Genomic DNA, 12238 nt, shown 5'->3' with positions numbered 1-12238 from the left:
TCGATATCGCAATCGCCGAGACGAAAGCGGCCAATACACATAATTCTACGCAGTACAGTAGGTAGGTACAGCACAGTAAAGTCGCCGAGGGTCGAGCGATCGGGGCGCATGGAAACAGCCGAGGGCGGTCGCTGCTGTCACTCGTTATTACTAGGGATGCACACACGCGGAGGGCAATTGACTCGCCCTGACGGGATCACAGATGCTCATATGAGGCGCGTATCAGATCTGAGCTGCAGCGGCGCAGGGTCGCGGGCGCGTGGAGGCGCGTGAGGACAGAAGGACAATAGCGGGCAAGCGCGGTTCTGCTCGCGAGCGCGCGTCGCTGTGTGACGGGTGTGAGCGGACGAGCGCCTGTCGTGCCCAGCGACGCGCAGGCCGTCGTGGCGAGCCGCGCCTGCCAATAGGGGCAAGCGTGGGTCAGGAATGAGGCCCGCCAGCGCAAGGGGCCAGCGGGGCGCGCGATCTGATGGAAAAGCGACGGAGCGCGTGGCTGCTTCCCGCCGGTTGGCTGGGCGGCGCGTCGCCGGCCGCGCGTGCGCCTGACAGGCCGCGGAAGGCAGACGCGCCGGGGATGGCCGACGGATTGGGGCCCCGCGAGCGGGAGCCGTGTGCGTCCGTGGAGCCACCGCGCTAATAGCAGGCTGCCCTTTTCGAGATCGCCGTTGGTCGATGCGTGGGTCCCAAGCGTCCTGCGCGGGAAGACGGCAGTCGGCGGTCTGGGCTGGACCGCCGACAGGCTGGACCGACGCGCCGTCCGACCGTCGTCGTGCGAGGTCGTTGCGCTGCTGCTGTTCGATGACCCGCGCGTTTCGAGGGGCCCGCCGTGGTTGACAGACAGCCTTGTGTATGTATGTGTGCGTGTGTGCGAGCGTGCGTGCGTGCGTGCGTGCGTGCGCGTGCGTTCTCCCAAACAATGGAGGGGCGGTGCGGCGGGCGCGATTCCGGAAACGGAGACGCAATGCATTGTCGCTGTCGTGGCGGAGGGGGATTCTTAGGGGGGGAAGACGTCGCCAATCACGGGACGACGGGCGACGTGGGTGCGGATGAGAAAAGAGGAAAGGGGATTGGGCCCTTGGGACCCTGAGTGAGAGGTGATAGCGTAGCCCCAAGCGCGAGAGGGGGCGAGAGGAGGGCTCAGGTGATCGTGGGCGGCGGCGGGGATCTGCGGATGGGCGAGAAGGCCGTGTGGTTGCCGAGAAGCCTGGCGCCGTGCGGGGGACGGACGGAGGGCTGGCTGGTGAATGGAAGGACGGTGGCTGAGGCACGCTGGCCGACCAAGTGGAGCCGAGCGGCCGCGGAGGAAGGGGAGGGGGCGGAGACAGTAGAGAGGAGAAGGTCGAGGACGCGGCCGGCGTTTTCGCGTTGTTGTGTCAGCCGAGCGCGTCTGCTCTGGCCAAGCCTCGCGCACCCGCAGAACACTTAAAACCGGCTTCGCTCTCACCGTGCCACCATTCCAGCCCCGCTGCCCCTCCCCTTACGTGACCCGCATGCCAATCACAATGGCCAACCCGTCCCCGACCCCCGCCGCCTCCGACCGCCCAGAGCGAAGCCGTAACGCAAAGGCGCAGGCAAGGCATCGCGCCAAGCGGAAGGCCTACATCGAGCAGGTCCGTCCACGTCCACGTCCCCGCCGCCACACACACTCACCCCCGCCCCCCGGCCCACAGCTCGAGCAGACCGTCACCAAGCTCCAGTCCGTCCTCGCCCTCTCCCCAGACCAGGTCGTAGCCCTCCCCCCGCCCTCCCTCCGCATCCGCCAGCTCGAGCAGGACAACGCAAAGCTCGTCCGCGAGAACGACGAGCTCCGCCGCCAGCTCCAGCTCGCCTCCCGCCGCGCCTCCCTCGTCCCCAACGCCATCGACCACCACTTCGACCTCGTCCGTCGCAGCTCCTTCCAGTCCACCGCCTCCAGCAACGAGAGCCACTCCGACCGCGACCTCAAGCGCCGCCGCATGTCCACCAGCGTAGACGAGGTCTACATGGTTCGTTTCTCCCTCCACCCTCGTCGCGCCCTCGTCGCGCCCTCGCTCACCTCGCTCCCCTCCCCACTACAGAGCCCCAGCCAGACCCCGAGTCCCCCAGCCACAGAGGCCCTCGCCCACCCCAGCCACTTCTCCCCGCCGCCGCTCTCCCAGTCCGCCTACCTCTCCTCGACCGCCCCCTCCGCCTACTCCAGCCCGGGGCTCAGCCTCCACGGGCCCTCGTTCGGCTACTCGCTCCCGTCCGTGCACGCCGTCTCCAGCGCGGCCTCCAGCCCCACCACGTACTCGGCAAGTACCCCATTCCACGCACTCCCCCCGATAGGCCAGTTGAGCTTCCAGCGAGACTGTGTCTGATCTCGAGCTCAGGATCCTAGTGACGTTTGGTCGAATAGCAGTCGGCCCACCACGACCACCCGTCCGCGCACCAGCACCAGCAGCAACATCAGCAGCAGCAGCAGCAACATCAGCAGCAGCAACAGCAGCAGCAGCTTGGGGGTGGCATGGGGCTGACGGGCAGTCATCACCACAACGGTGGTGGTGGCGGCGGCTTGCAGGCACGCCCTTCGCAAGGCGCCCTCCATTCGCACGGCCTCGGCGGCCCGACCTTTTCATCTTCCTCGCAGTACGAGGTCGTCAAGGTCGAGGACGACCACTACGTCGTGAGTCCTCTCCCTCTGCCTCACGTCCGTCCGCCAAAACAGCCCCCCCAGCAGTCATCACACGACTCGGGCGCCCACAGCCTCACCTACCCGCCCATCCTCCCCCCCTTCGGCGCCGCCTCCTCCTCAGAGATGTGGCACTACTCGTCCGACCGCACGCAGATCCACCACTAGAAAGCGCCCTCCCCTGCGCTCGCGCTCGCGCCATCGTTCTCCCCTCTCTCGCTCCTGCTGCTCGCTCGCGGCTCCGGGACCCGCGTCGGCGCCGCGCACGGCTGGGTCGCGCGCGGCCGCCGCCTGCACGCGGGTTGTATTTGTGCTCGCCTCGACTATCGACTATTGACCTGGAATTGGATCTAACACAAAATCGCCAGCCCCGCTGACGACGCCGGCACAGCCTACTCGGTACGCTAGTATAGATACGACCCCCGCATGTGCATGTTTCTCTCCTCGCCCGATCGTTATTACGCGCCTCGTGTTTCTCTCTTTTTTCTCTTTGCTATTTTCTCTTTACTTCTCACTGCTCCTGTCGCTGTCGTATGCTTGCTGTCCTCGTCTCGTCTCTTCCCGTCTCGTCCCGTCTGCCCATATCACCCACACCACGCACGCACGCACGCACACCTCCACACGTCCCAGACCCACCATCCCGCGCCACTGCCCCCACATCGCCCCACGCACCCCTCCACGCTCAACACCCCACCACGCCCCATCCCCAGCGCATCCATCCGCCCCTTCCCTTCTCCCCCGTCTCTGCTTTTTCCTCCCTCTCTCTCTCAGTTACGGCTACAGACAGACCCCCCGCGCGGGCTTACAGTTAGTTACAGTTACCCATGTACAACGTCACCGCATCAATGCATCGCTTCCTGCCCTCCTGTCCTCCTGCTCTCCTGCCCTCAGATTCCTCCTGCTCTTAGATTCCTCCGCCCGATCGCACGCGACCCCAAAAAGCTCCCGCAAGCATCAGCGCCCGCGCGACGACGCGCCGCAGCACGCGCGGGCGCAGGCGGAAGCGCGCAATCGACTGCTAATCGACCGCGCTCGGGGCCAATCTTGCCTCCGGTCGCGGGGGCACATTCGAGAGAGATGGGATGCGGGGAGATTGGCGCGCGCAACGCGCGCGCGTCCGATCGGTCGGGCGGGCGGGCGGACTAGGGCGGACTTCGGGCGAGCGGCGGTCGAGTGGCGGTCGAGCGGCTGTCTGTCTGGGTCCGCAGCTGTGCTGCTATGTATTTGAGTGCTCCGGCTGTGGCCGAGGCGGGGCCGGGTCTGGCCGGGTGCCCCTGCGGCGATGTGGGTTGTGTCAATGCGGCGAGACGGCCAGGCTGGCTTGTGCATCTCGGTAGGCCGACCGTCATCATCATAACCACCATCAGCCATCACCACCATCAGCCATCAACCATCATAATCATAATCGTAATCACCGCCATCGCCATCGTCGTCGTCGTCCTCATCAGCTTCGAAGTTACTGGCGCGTCTGCTCGTGCGTGGCAAGCGCGCGTGCGCGGATCGACTCGAGATTCGAGAATACAAAGCTGCGCGACTCGTGCGGGTCTCGTGCGGTGCTTTTCATCTCCGGGCGCACGCGGGAACCGCTGCTGGTGACCGCTCCCACACCCTACTCTAAACGCCTGCGCGCGAACGCAGACGCAAACGCAAGCGCAGACGCAAACGCAAACGCAAACGCAAACGCAAACGCAAATGCAAACGCAAATGCGAGCACGAGCAGCTGTAGGAACAAGACGAGCAAGTGCCTCGCCCTGATGCGTGATTCGTGATGTAGATGTGTTGCACGATGCACGATGTACGATGCGCGATGCGCGATGCAGATTCCAAATGCCTACTGCCCTGCCCTGCTCTGCGTGGCCCGTCCTGACACGCCCTGGCGCTCGCCATCGCCGTCGCAGCGACTGGCTACTGTACGTACCCCGCCCGACCCAAATTCTAGGTACCCACACGGACACCCAGCGCCCCAAATCGACTCCGCGTCGCACCGCCCACCCACGCGCACGCACGCACGCACGACCGATCGAGCACCGTAGATCCTCGCCTTGTCCTACAGTACTCGTATATCCCAACCGGCTTACAGGGTACGCGCTGCCCCCGCGTCGCCATGCGCCCCACACTACATCTCTGAACAGCGCATCCCCGCTCCTTCCTTCCTTCCTTCCTTCCTTCCTTCCTGCCGCAGGGTCGAAAGGTGCGCGACAAACTTCCAAGTTCCCCTGCGCCCTAGCCAGCGGCCCCTAAGTCCAACGGCCTACTGCATCTGGCACCGCGGCGGGCCCGTGACCAGCACGCGACCCACCCACCCACCCACCCACCTAGCTACATGCGCGCGACGACCCAAACCCAAACCCAAACCCAAACCCAAACTCAAACCCAAACGCAGTCCCCTGCCCACCCGCCCGCTCGCTCGATCCGTCCCTCGCCCCCGCGCGTTCCGTCGGCCCTCCGCGCACCCGCGCACTGACTCGTCGATTGGGGACTTCCACCGGGCTTCCTCCGATCGCGATCGCGTGCGGCACGCGGCTATAACTGATTGACTGACTGACTGTACTGTACTGTACCGTACCGTACCGTACCGTACCGTATAAGTACGGCTCGATCATGCTCTGCAGACGCCGGCGTGCTCGCGGTGCTATATCCGTCCCCACCCTCCCTGCCCCGCCCCGCACACAAATCTACAAATACGCAAATACGCACGTGCACGCGCTGTATATATAGACGTATAGATACTCGTTCCCCGCGCGCGAACCCCGCCGTCCAAACGCGACCCGTCGAGTCGCCGAACTGAATAGCGCGGGGCCACGAAGGTGCGCCGTCGAAGCGCGAGGCCCTGCAGGAGACGAGACGAGAAGAGAAGAGCGGAGAAGAGAAGCAAAGCAAAGCGCAGTAGAGGACGGCAGGGCGCCTCTTGCAGTTCGCGCGGGGGGGCTTCTCATTCAGGGGAGGAGAGGGGCGAGTGGGTGGGTGAGTGGGAAAGTGTGGGTGGGTGGGTGGGAACGGAAGCGGCGATGGGCCCGGTTAGGGAGTAGGTGGGTGCTGGCTGTATGGCTGGTTGGCTGGTTGACTGGCTGGCTGGCGAGGCCGAATCGCGCGCGTGCGTTGCATCGCGCTCGGTCTGTCCTCTAAGAACTGTGCCGCCAGCGAACGAGCAGGGTCATCCCTGCCCCCTTCCCCCTGCCTCCTGCCCCCTCCCCCTTCCGTCCGTCTGTTCGTCCGTCCGCGCTTCGCACTCCCGGATTTCGCGCTCCTGCTCGGAGGGTTACGCTGCGTGCGTGCTCTGCGCGACAGGCGCCGCGCGCGTGCCGTCTCCGCTCGCAGATGAACCCCCCACCCCGGCTGACCGAGCGGGGAGTCTCGAGCGCAGAGACGCGCACATCGCCCCTTCCGTCCGTCCGTCCGTGCTGGGCATTCCGCGTCGAGCCGTCGGGACACCGGGCTCGCAGGGCCGACCGGTGCGCGCGCGCGGTAGACCGTGGGTATCGCCGCTATGGCGCCCCCGCGCGCGAGGTCCGACGGGGCCTTGTTTCGTCGTGCTCCAGTGGAAAACAGGCAGCGATCCACTGGGGCGTGCGAAGGCCAGCGAGGCGCTCGGGGGGCGCTCTGTAAGAAGCGTGCATCATACACCCACGCCTGTCCCTGCGCGCGTCAGATGGGGTGCTGCATAATGCGTTGCAGGGTCCGCGCGAGGACGGTCGGATCAGAACAGAAGAGAAGGGGGCAGGAGACGGACTGGGGGTGGGGATATCGCCACGCACGGAGGTGGCGAGGGGCGGCAACTCATTGTGTTTGACCGGCGTACATACGACGCAGTATGAACATCGTGCGCCCTAGGACGCGTTGAGCCGGTGCTGCGAACGGGCAGACGAGTGTCCCGATCGGTTGCTGAGGCAAGACCGCTGTGCGTATGTGGGTCCCGCGAGCGCAGGGATGGCACCTGACGTGCTGTCGCCGCGTCGCGCTGGTCACGGCGTCGGTCACTCTGTCGCGAGGTCAGGCGACGCGGCGCGGACAAAGACAAAGGAGAAGGCCAGGCCAGATTTAGATCCGCCATCCATAGAACGTCTAACCCAAATCCAAACGCGTCCATTTCCGGGCGCGGCGTGCCCGACGGCGCCTCCTGCCTCTCGCGGGCCAGGCTGGCGGCGCGCAACTCTGCGCGCGTGACCGCGACGCGCTCGTTGGGAAGTGCTTCCTTGTGAGCAGTGCTGGTGGGGCGCACACACCTGCGGGTCCGCGTCTGACGCGTGCTGCACTGAGCTGCCAGGCTGCGAGTCATGATTGGCGTGCTCGTCATCGGCCTCTTGCATGCTGCGAGAAGAACCGCCATGACGCTCGTCAGGGGACGGTCGCAGACGGGCAGGCAAAGAAGGCCCACAAGGAGACGGAGAAGCAGGCGCGGCCAGTCTTCCGCTCGCACGCGTCCTCACATCTAGACGACGCAGGAAGGCACGCTGCCCCGAATCGAATCTGTCAACACTGCGTCGATGCGTTGGGGTCGAGCCCCGTCGAGCCACGCGCCGAACACGAGCACAGCGCCTCCGTGTCCTCGTTCGACACTTGTTTGTTTCCAGCGGTAAAACGCTCTAACCGCGGACACTGCGCGGCGCACTGGCGACCGGGATCAGAAATCCCCCGTCCACGTCCACGTCCACACCCGTTTCCACTTCCGCAAGTCTTCCGCACCCGCACCCGCGTCACCTCGCCCACGCACCGTCCGCACATCCGCACATCCCGCATACCCGCATACCCGCACACCCAGAATCCACGCTCCGCATCCGTCCGCGTCGCCGCCGTCGCGTGTTGTGCGGGCACCCAGCCAGGGTCCCCGTCGCACGGCTGCCTCGCGGCCGCCTAGCAGCGAGCTTCACACGCACAAAAGAATAGAACAGAACCCGCACCGGTTTTGGAAAAAGGGGCTAAATTGTTATTGTGCGCTGCGCTGCTTTTTCTCTGCATGCAGCCGTCGCGGTGCCCACGGCCCACAGCGCGGCGCGCCGGGCCCAGGGAGTACCGGGAGGGAAAAGATAAGAGAGCGGAGACGGAGCGCGGCTTGTTGGGTACTTAGATGACCTGATGTCATCGGGCACGTTGGATTCATCGTTGCAGCGGGAAAACTTTGAGTGTGTGCTCTATGGACATGGCAATGAGATTGATATTGGATATGCTCGAACCTACCCCTTTAGTGCTAGGCTATTGGATATTGATTTAACGTCCGAGACGGGGACCCACGAGCCTCCATAGGCACCCACTCGTGTTGCCATTGCCATCCGGTGCCCCAGACACAAGAGGCCGATGATGGGGCGGAGTTATCCCAGGCTTCGACGAGCGAGCGTGTCATGGCGTCAATGGTCGAAGAAACGTCGGAAGCCGGGCGGGTTCGCACGATGGAGATCGCAGATGCCTCCGTGCGCGCCGCACGATGCACGACCCAACCCCCGCCCTGACCCGCCTCGAGAAGAGACAGAACGAGACAGCAGAAGCAGAAAAATACTCGTGTTTCATATCCTCGCCGCTCCGCTCCATTCTTCCTCCTCGTTGGACCGCGCCCGGGATCGGGACGCGCTCTGCGAGAAGAGCGGGGACAGACGGACCTATTTGCAGATCATGCCTATCAGCGAGCGTCTGTGATATGGTTATGATTGGCCGTGCGCGGAGATGTTGTGTTTTGATGTCGGTGGAGACGTGGGGAGCGAGTCGGAGCACGCGGCTCGCAATTCCGGAGAACGATGAGGGCGGCGATACCTCCCGATCGCCCGCAGCGCCGCAGCATGTCGCAATTTTTTTTGCTGTATGCTGGTAGTGCCCTTCTGGAACTAGGTTTTAGGGTGGGCACGAAATTGAGTGCGGCTTGGCGACAAGTCCGGCTCTTCCTGCGTTGAGGCACGTGACTTTCGACGACTTGCCCTTTGGATTATACTGTCGAGAGCGGTTTGCCTCCGGTGCTTGCCCGACGTCGCAGGACTCGAAGAAAGGCGCGACAGCGGAAGGAGCGGAAGGACGTGGTGAGAGGGTTTCATTTTTTCGTTCTGATTGACTAGGTCCCTAGGCCCAAATCGCAACTCGGCGGGATCTGCACCATACGAGACGATGCCCGTCAATGATTGCGGTACGCGCAAACTGAAGATAAAAAAGCACGAGATGTCATCCACACACTCTCCATGATGCTGTGAGTGCTGAACTTGCTTCATGGCCGTGCTTTGTTCGTCGAGTGGCGTGGCTTGTGGTCGGGCCATCGCGTGCGCGCGCCACCGCATGCCACTGGCGGTGGACAAGCGAACAAAAGAACAAAGGGGCCATCTGGGGCCACCCGCCGCAAACAAGCAACGACGCGCACCGCCGCACGCTTAAAACCCTGTTCGCGACGCGTCTTGACCACTCACAACGTTGACCTCTCCCCACCACCACCTCCATCGACCAAGCCCGCCGACCGCGTTACCCAAGTCTCCATGCATCACCCTACCCCGCGCAGAACCTCAGTGCCGACGTTCCTCTTCCCTACTTCCCCGGCGAGCGCGTCTCGCGCGGTGTCCGAGCGCCCAGCCACGCCCCGCGGCGGGCCCAGGCGGCCTAACAGCAGCCGCGCGCGCGTCAGTCTCCCGACCAAGACGCCCCCGCCGAACTCGCGCATCGCGGCGAAGTTGGCGCCGCTCGCCCTTCCACCCGGCACGTTCGTGAAGATCGAGGTGGACGAGCCCAGCGTGCCGGATGCCACAGGCGTGCCATCCGCCTCGACCGTGATCGCGGCGCACGCGCAGCCGCCCTATCCCGGCCGCCCTGTGCTCTTCAAGGCCCTAAAAAAGCTCGGCATCAACAAGGTCGCGGCCTCGCTGGAGTGGGATAGTCAGTATTTTTTTTTTTGCTCCGGTGGCTCGCGGCTGACACGGCTCGCGCACAGTGCTTGTGGATCCAGAGTTGGGCTTCGATGCCACTGCCGCTGCGACGAGCTACCTTGCCTCGCATCTCGGGCAGGACGCAGACCTGTACTACTTCCTGTGGGTGGCGGCGAAGAAAGTCATGTCTGAATGCACCCAGAGGCACGTCCGTTCCCAGTTCCATCTGACCTGTCGCCTGACAGCTCTCACGCGTTCAGTTCGTCGTCCGCAAACATGTCGGACCTGATAGGCGCCGTGCACGAGCAATTTGTGAGTTTCAGCCGTCACATGCTAGCCCGGATGAATAGGGCTGCGTTCTGGAAAGAGGTCGCTGACCCGTGTCTCCACCAGCTCGCGGAACTGGGGAACGGGCTGATGGACCTTGTAAAGGGGCCCCACATCACGTATATCGACGTGCGCCAGCACACAAGTGCGGAGAGCATCCAACGGTATGCGAAAAGCCTTGTCGCGCGGTTCGAGAAACTAGGCAGGGACCGCAGCACGTTCCTAGTCAGCGTAAGCATCCCCAAACCTTTGCGGTTCACAGCCGGTGCCTGCTCACCTCAACGTGCGTGACAACAGATCCCGGCCATCCCAAAGGGTATCGAAGCGACTCGGCTGCTAAAAGAGCAAGACGGAATTAATGTCAACCTCACGTACGTGGCCGGCGTCAGGCGTCTCTCTGCTTGCGCAGCAGCTGGGGCCACTGCAGTCACGGTCCCCATCCGCTTGGTGAGTCTCCTCGGCGACTGGTCGACTTGCAGATGATAACTGGGGAAACAGATGTCAAGGTGGTATGAACTGAAGGTTGACGCCGTAGCGCCATCGGAACACGAAGACCCAGTGATAAGCCACGTCCAGTCGATGCGCGCGTTTCTTGATATAAAGAAGCTTCCAACGGCACTCATCGGCGGGATCATGCCTAGCGTAAGCAATAAGTTCCTACACTGCAGTGACCATTCGTTGAACCGGTGTCGCATGTTCCATAGGCAGGGTATGCGTGTCCTTTAGTGACATTTGACTCGTTGAGTTTCGATTACTCTCAGGCCAGCAGAGCGAGGCGCTGGAATGCCTACCCCAAGATGACATTCAAAATACCAGAACAGCCGATCGAAGTAGCCAAACGCGTGAGACACCCAACGAGGATCTCGAACAAGCCCCTGCCACAGAACGATGTGACCGAGATACTCCTCCCCATTGGCATCGAAAAAACGACCAAGGAGATTGAAATTATCAACGGCTTGATCAGGAAGGAGATTGCCTGGCTGTTCAGCGTCAGAGAGGGGGGGAAGGTCCCCAAACCCGTCATCAGATCCCATGCCGACACGAAAAAGCGGAAGCGTGAGAGCACCGAAGTAGTGTTGACTGTAGCTCCCATCACTGCGGGAGTTTCTGCAGTCACGAATCCAGACGGAAGTGGCAGCTTGTCTCCCTTCCTGGGAACCACTGGTGGTGAAGGGAAGCACGAGGCGGGTGAACCACCTGCAAAAAGGGCCAGAACAGATGGAGTTCAATTGGAGCAGGCACTCAACTATCTCCGACAAGTTCTGGGGCCAACAGTCGGGACACTTTGAACGCACGGTATCATGCTGAGTGCACAACAGCTGTGTTCCTAAGTATTTTGAACCACCAAGTCAAGGGCAAAGAGGGTTGAGGTAAAAATTGTGGGGATTGAACCAGGAGTTGGGCTCGAGCCCATATTCTGCCACAGGGGAGGGGGGGGGGGATCCGAGGGAAGAGCGTAGGGCTACCGAGCAAATGCATAGTAAGGCATAAACGAATAATCAGTTAATTTAATCAATGTAATAATTGTGAACTCTAGACGACTATCAGATTGTTTAGGTCACATCTGACGATCTTCACACAGTGATGGCGAACCATCCAACATAACCAGATATGATCTATCATGAGGTACACAGAGGCCTACGCACCTGAATACTGACAAGCCTCTTGAGTGTGAACCCTCGAAAACGGATCCCTGACCGCGTGAATATACATCTCGAGTAAAGGCGCCCTAGCACGAACGTCGGCGAAACTCGCCTCAAAAGCGCTAGAACATGGGTCCGATATACCGTGCGTGAAGATCGTAGGAAATGGAGTACACTGCGATGTTTTGCGACAATGCTTAAGCGGTTTCCGGACGCCAGGTATACGGTAGAGACAGACGTCCGAGGAGATGAATAGACGAACAGGGGGAACACGCTAGAACATGCACACACACAAACGTACTACAAACGTCCAGGAATAGGATGTACCGAGACAAAGGATGGGGTATTGCAAAAGGCCGGAAGCCTGGGGGCGCAACCATTTGATGAGAGCGCAGATTGGAGTTATTCAATCTGAAGGCGGCAAACGTGCACGGTGCGGACTTTGGTCGCAGAAGATTCCTGTCAAAACAATGATGCATCAGAAGGGGATAACCTGGCAGGAGCATGGAGCTGATCCTTGTTGTCTACGATGTGGATGGAAAGATATCGAAGGCTTATGAAGGATCGGTCACCCGGTCTGCCAAACGGAGAATAAACCCGCATTGACTGTCAAGAAGCTGGAGAGACATCTGATGAGAATATCGCTGAAGCGCTGATGGGGGAGAGGCACGTACGAATTTCATGCACAACTCAATTAGTTATTGACACGACAAGATACTGTGAGTTCGAATTTGTCGTACGACGGCATTCATCCGGTAAATATTTGACAGTTTCCGGGATTAGATCAA

At 62.0% G+C, this 12238-nt stretch overlaps 3 protein-coding genes across 3 annotated transcripts; 2 read left to right on the top strand and 1 right to left on the bottom strand.

Annotated features, from left to right (window-relative positions):
• Positions 1 to 7: 7 nt before the first annotated feature.
• On the bottom strand, positions 8 to 1455 carry HETIRDRAFT_460695 (uncharacterized protein; the record flags this gene model as incomplete). Its single annotated transcript, XM_009552772.1, has 4 exons — positions 8 to 993; positions 1083 to 1165; positions 1228 to 1387; positions 1445 to 1455. The coding sequence occupies 4 exons, from the start codon at positions 1453 to 1455 to the stop codon at positions 207 to 209; spliced, it is 1041 nt and encodes a 346-aa protein (XP_009551067.1). The 3' UTR covers positions 8 to 206.
• Positions 1456 to 1502: 47 nt separating this feature from the next.
• HETIRDRAFT_327794 (uncharacterized protein) lies at positions 1503 to 1814 on the top strand (the record flags this gene model as incomplete). Its single annotated transcript, XM_009552771.1, has 2 exons — positions 1503 to 1610; positions 1671 to 1814. Coding segments are annotated over 2 exons (252 nt in total), but the record flags the coding sequence as incomplete, so codon positions are not given.
• On the top strand, positions 1774 to 11096 carry HETIRDRAFT_446385 (uncharacterized protein; the record flags this gene model as incomplete). The annotated part of the gene is made up of 31 exons (XM_009552770.1): positions 1774 to 1985; positions 2058 to 2273; positions 2381 to 2644; positions 2819 to 2954; positions 3019 to 3049; positions 3422 to 3457; positions 3542 to 3850; positions 3880 to 4141; positions 4177 to 4391; positions 4425 to 4560; positions 4590 to 4731; positions 4783 to 4841; positions 4970 to 5160; positions 5377 to 5614; positions 5792 to 5918; positions 5939 to 6252; positions 6326 to 6445; positions 6482 to 6810; positions 6854 to 7223; positions 7276 to 7550; positions 7611 to 7707; positions 7930 to 8055; positions 8475 to 8652; positions 8697 to 8756; positions 8822 to 9490; positions 9546 to 9688; positions 9773 to 9792; positions 9831 to 10038; positions 10105 to 10254; positions 10306 to 10449; positions 10569 to 11096. Exons 1-31 carry the CDS (start codon positions 1956 to 1958, stop codon positions 11094 to 11096), a joined length of 6123 nt encoding a protein of 2040 aa, XP_009551065.1. The 5' UTR covers positions 1774 to 1955.
• Positions 11097 to 12238: the final 1142 nt, after the last annotated feature.

This window comes from Heterobasidion irregulare, assembly GCF_000320585.1.
Source record: "Heterobasidion irregulare TC 32-1 unplaced genomic scaffold scaffold_10, whole genome shotgun sequence".
Classification (NCBI taxonomy): Eukaryota; Fungi; Basidiomycota; class Agaricomycetes; order Russulales; family Bondarzewiaceae; genus Heterobasidion; species Heterobasidion irregulare.
Note: the sequence above shows the minus strand (reverse complement) of the source record. Positions and strands in the feature narration are given on the sequence as shown.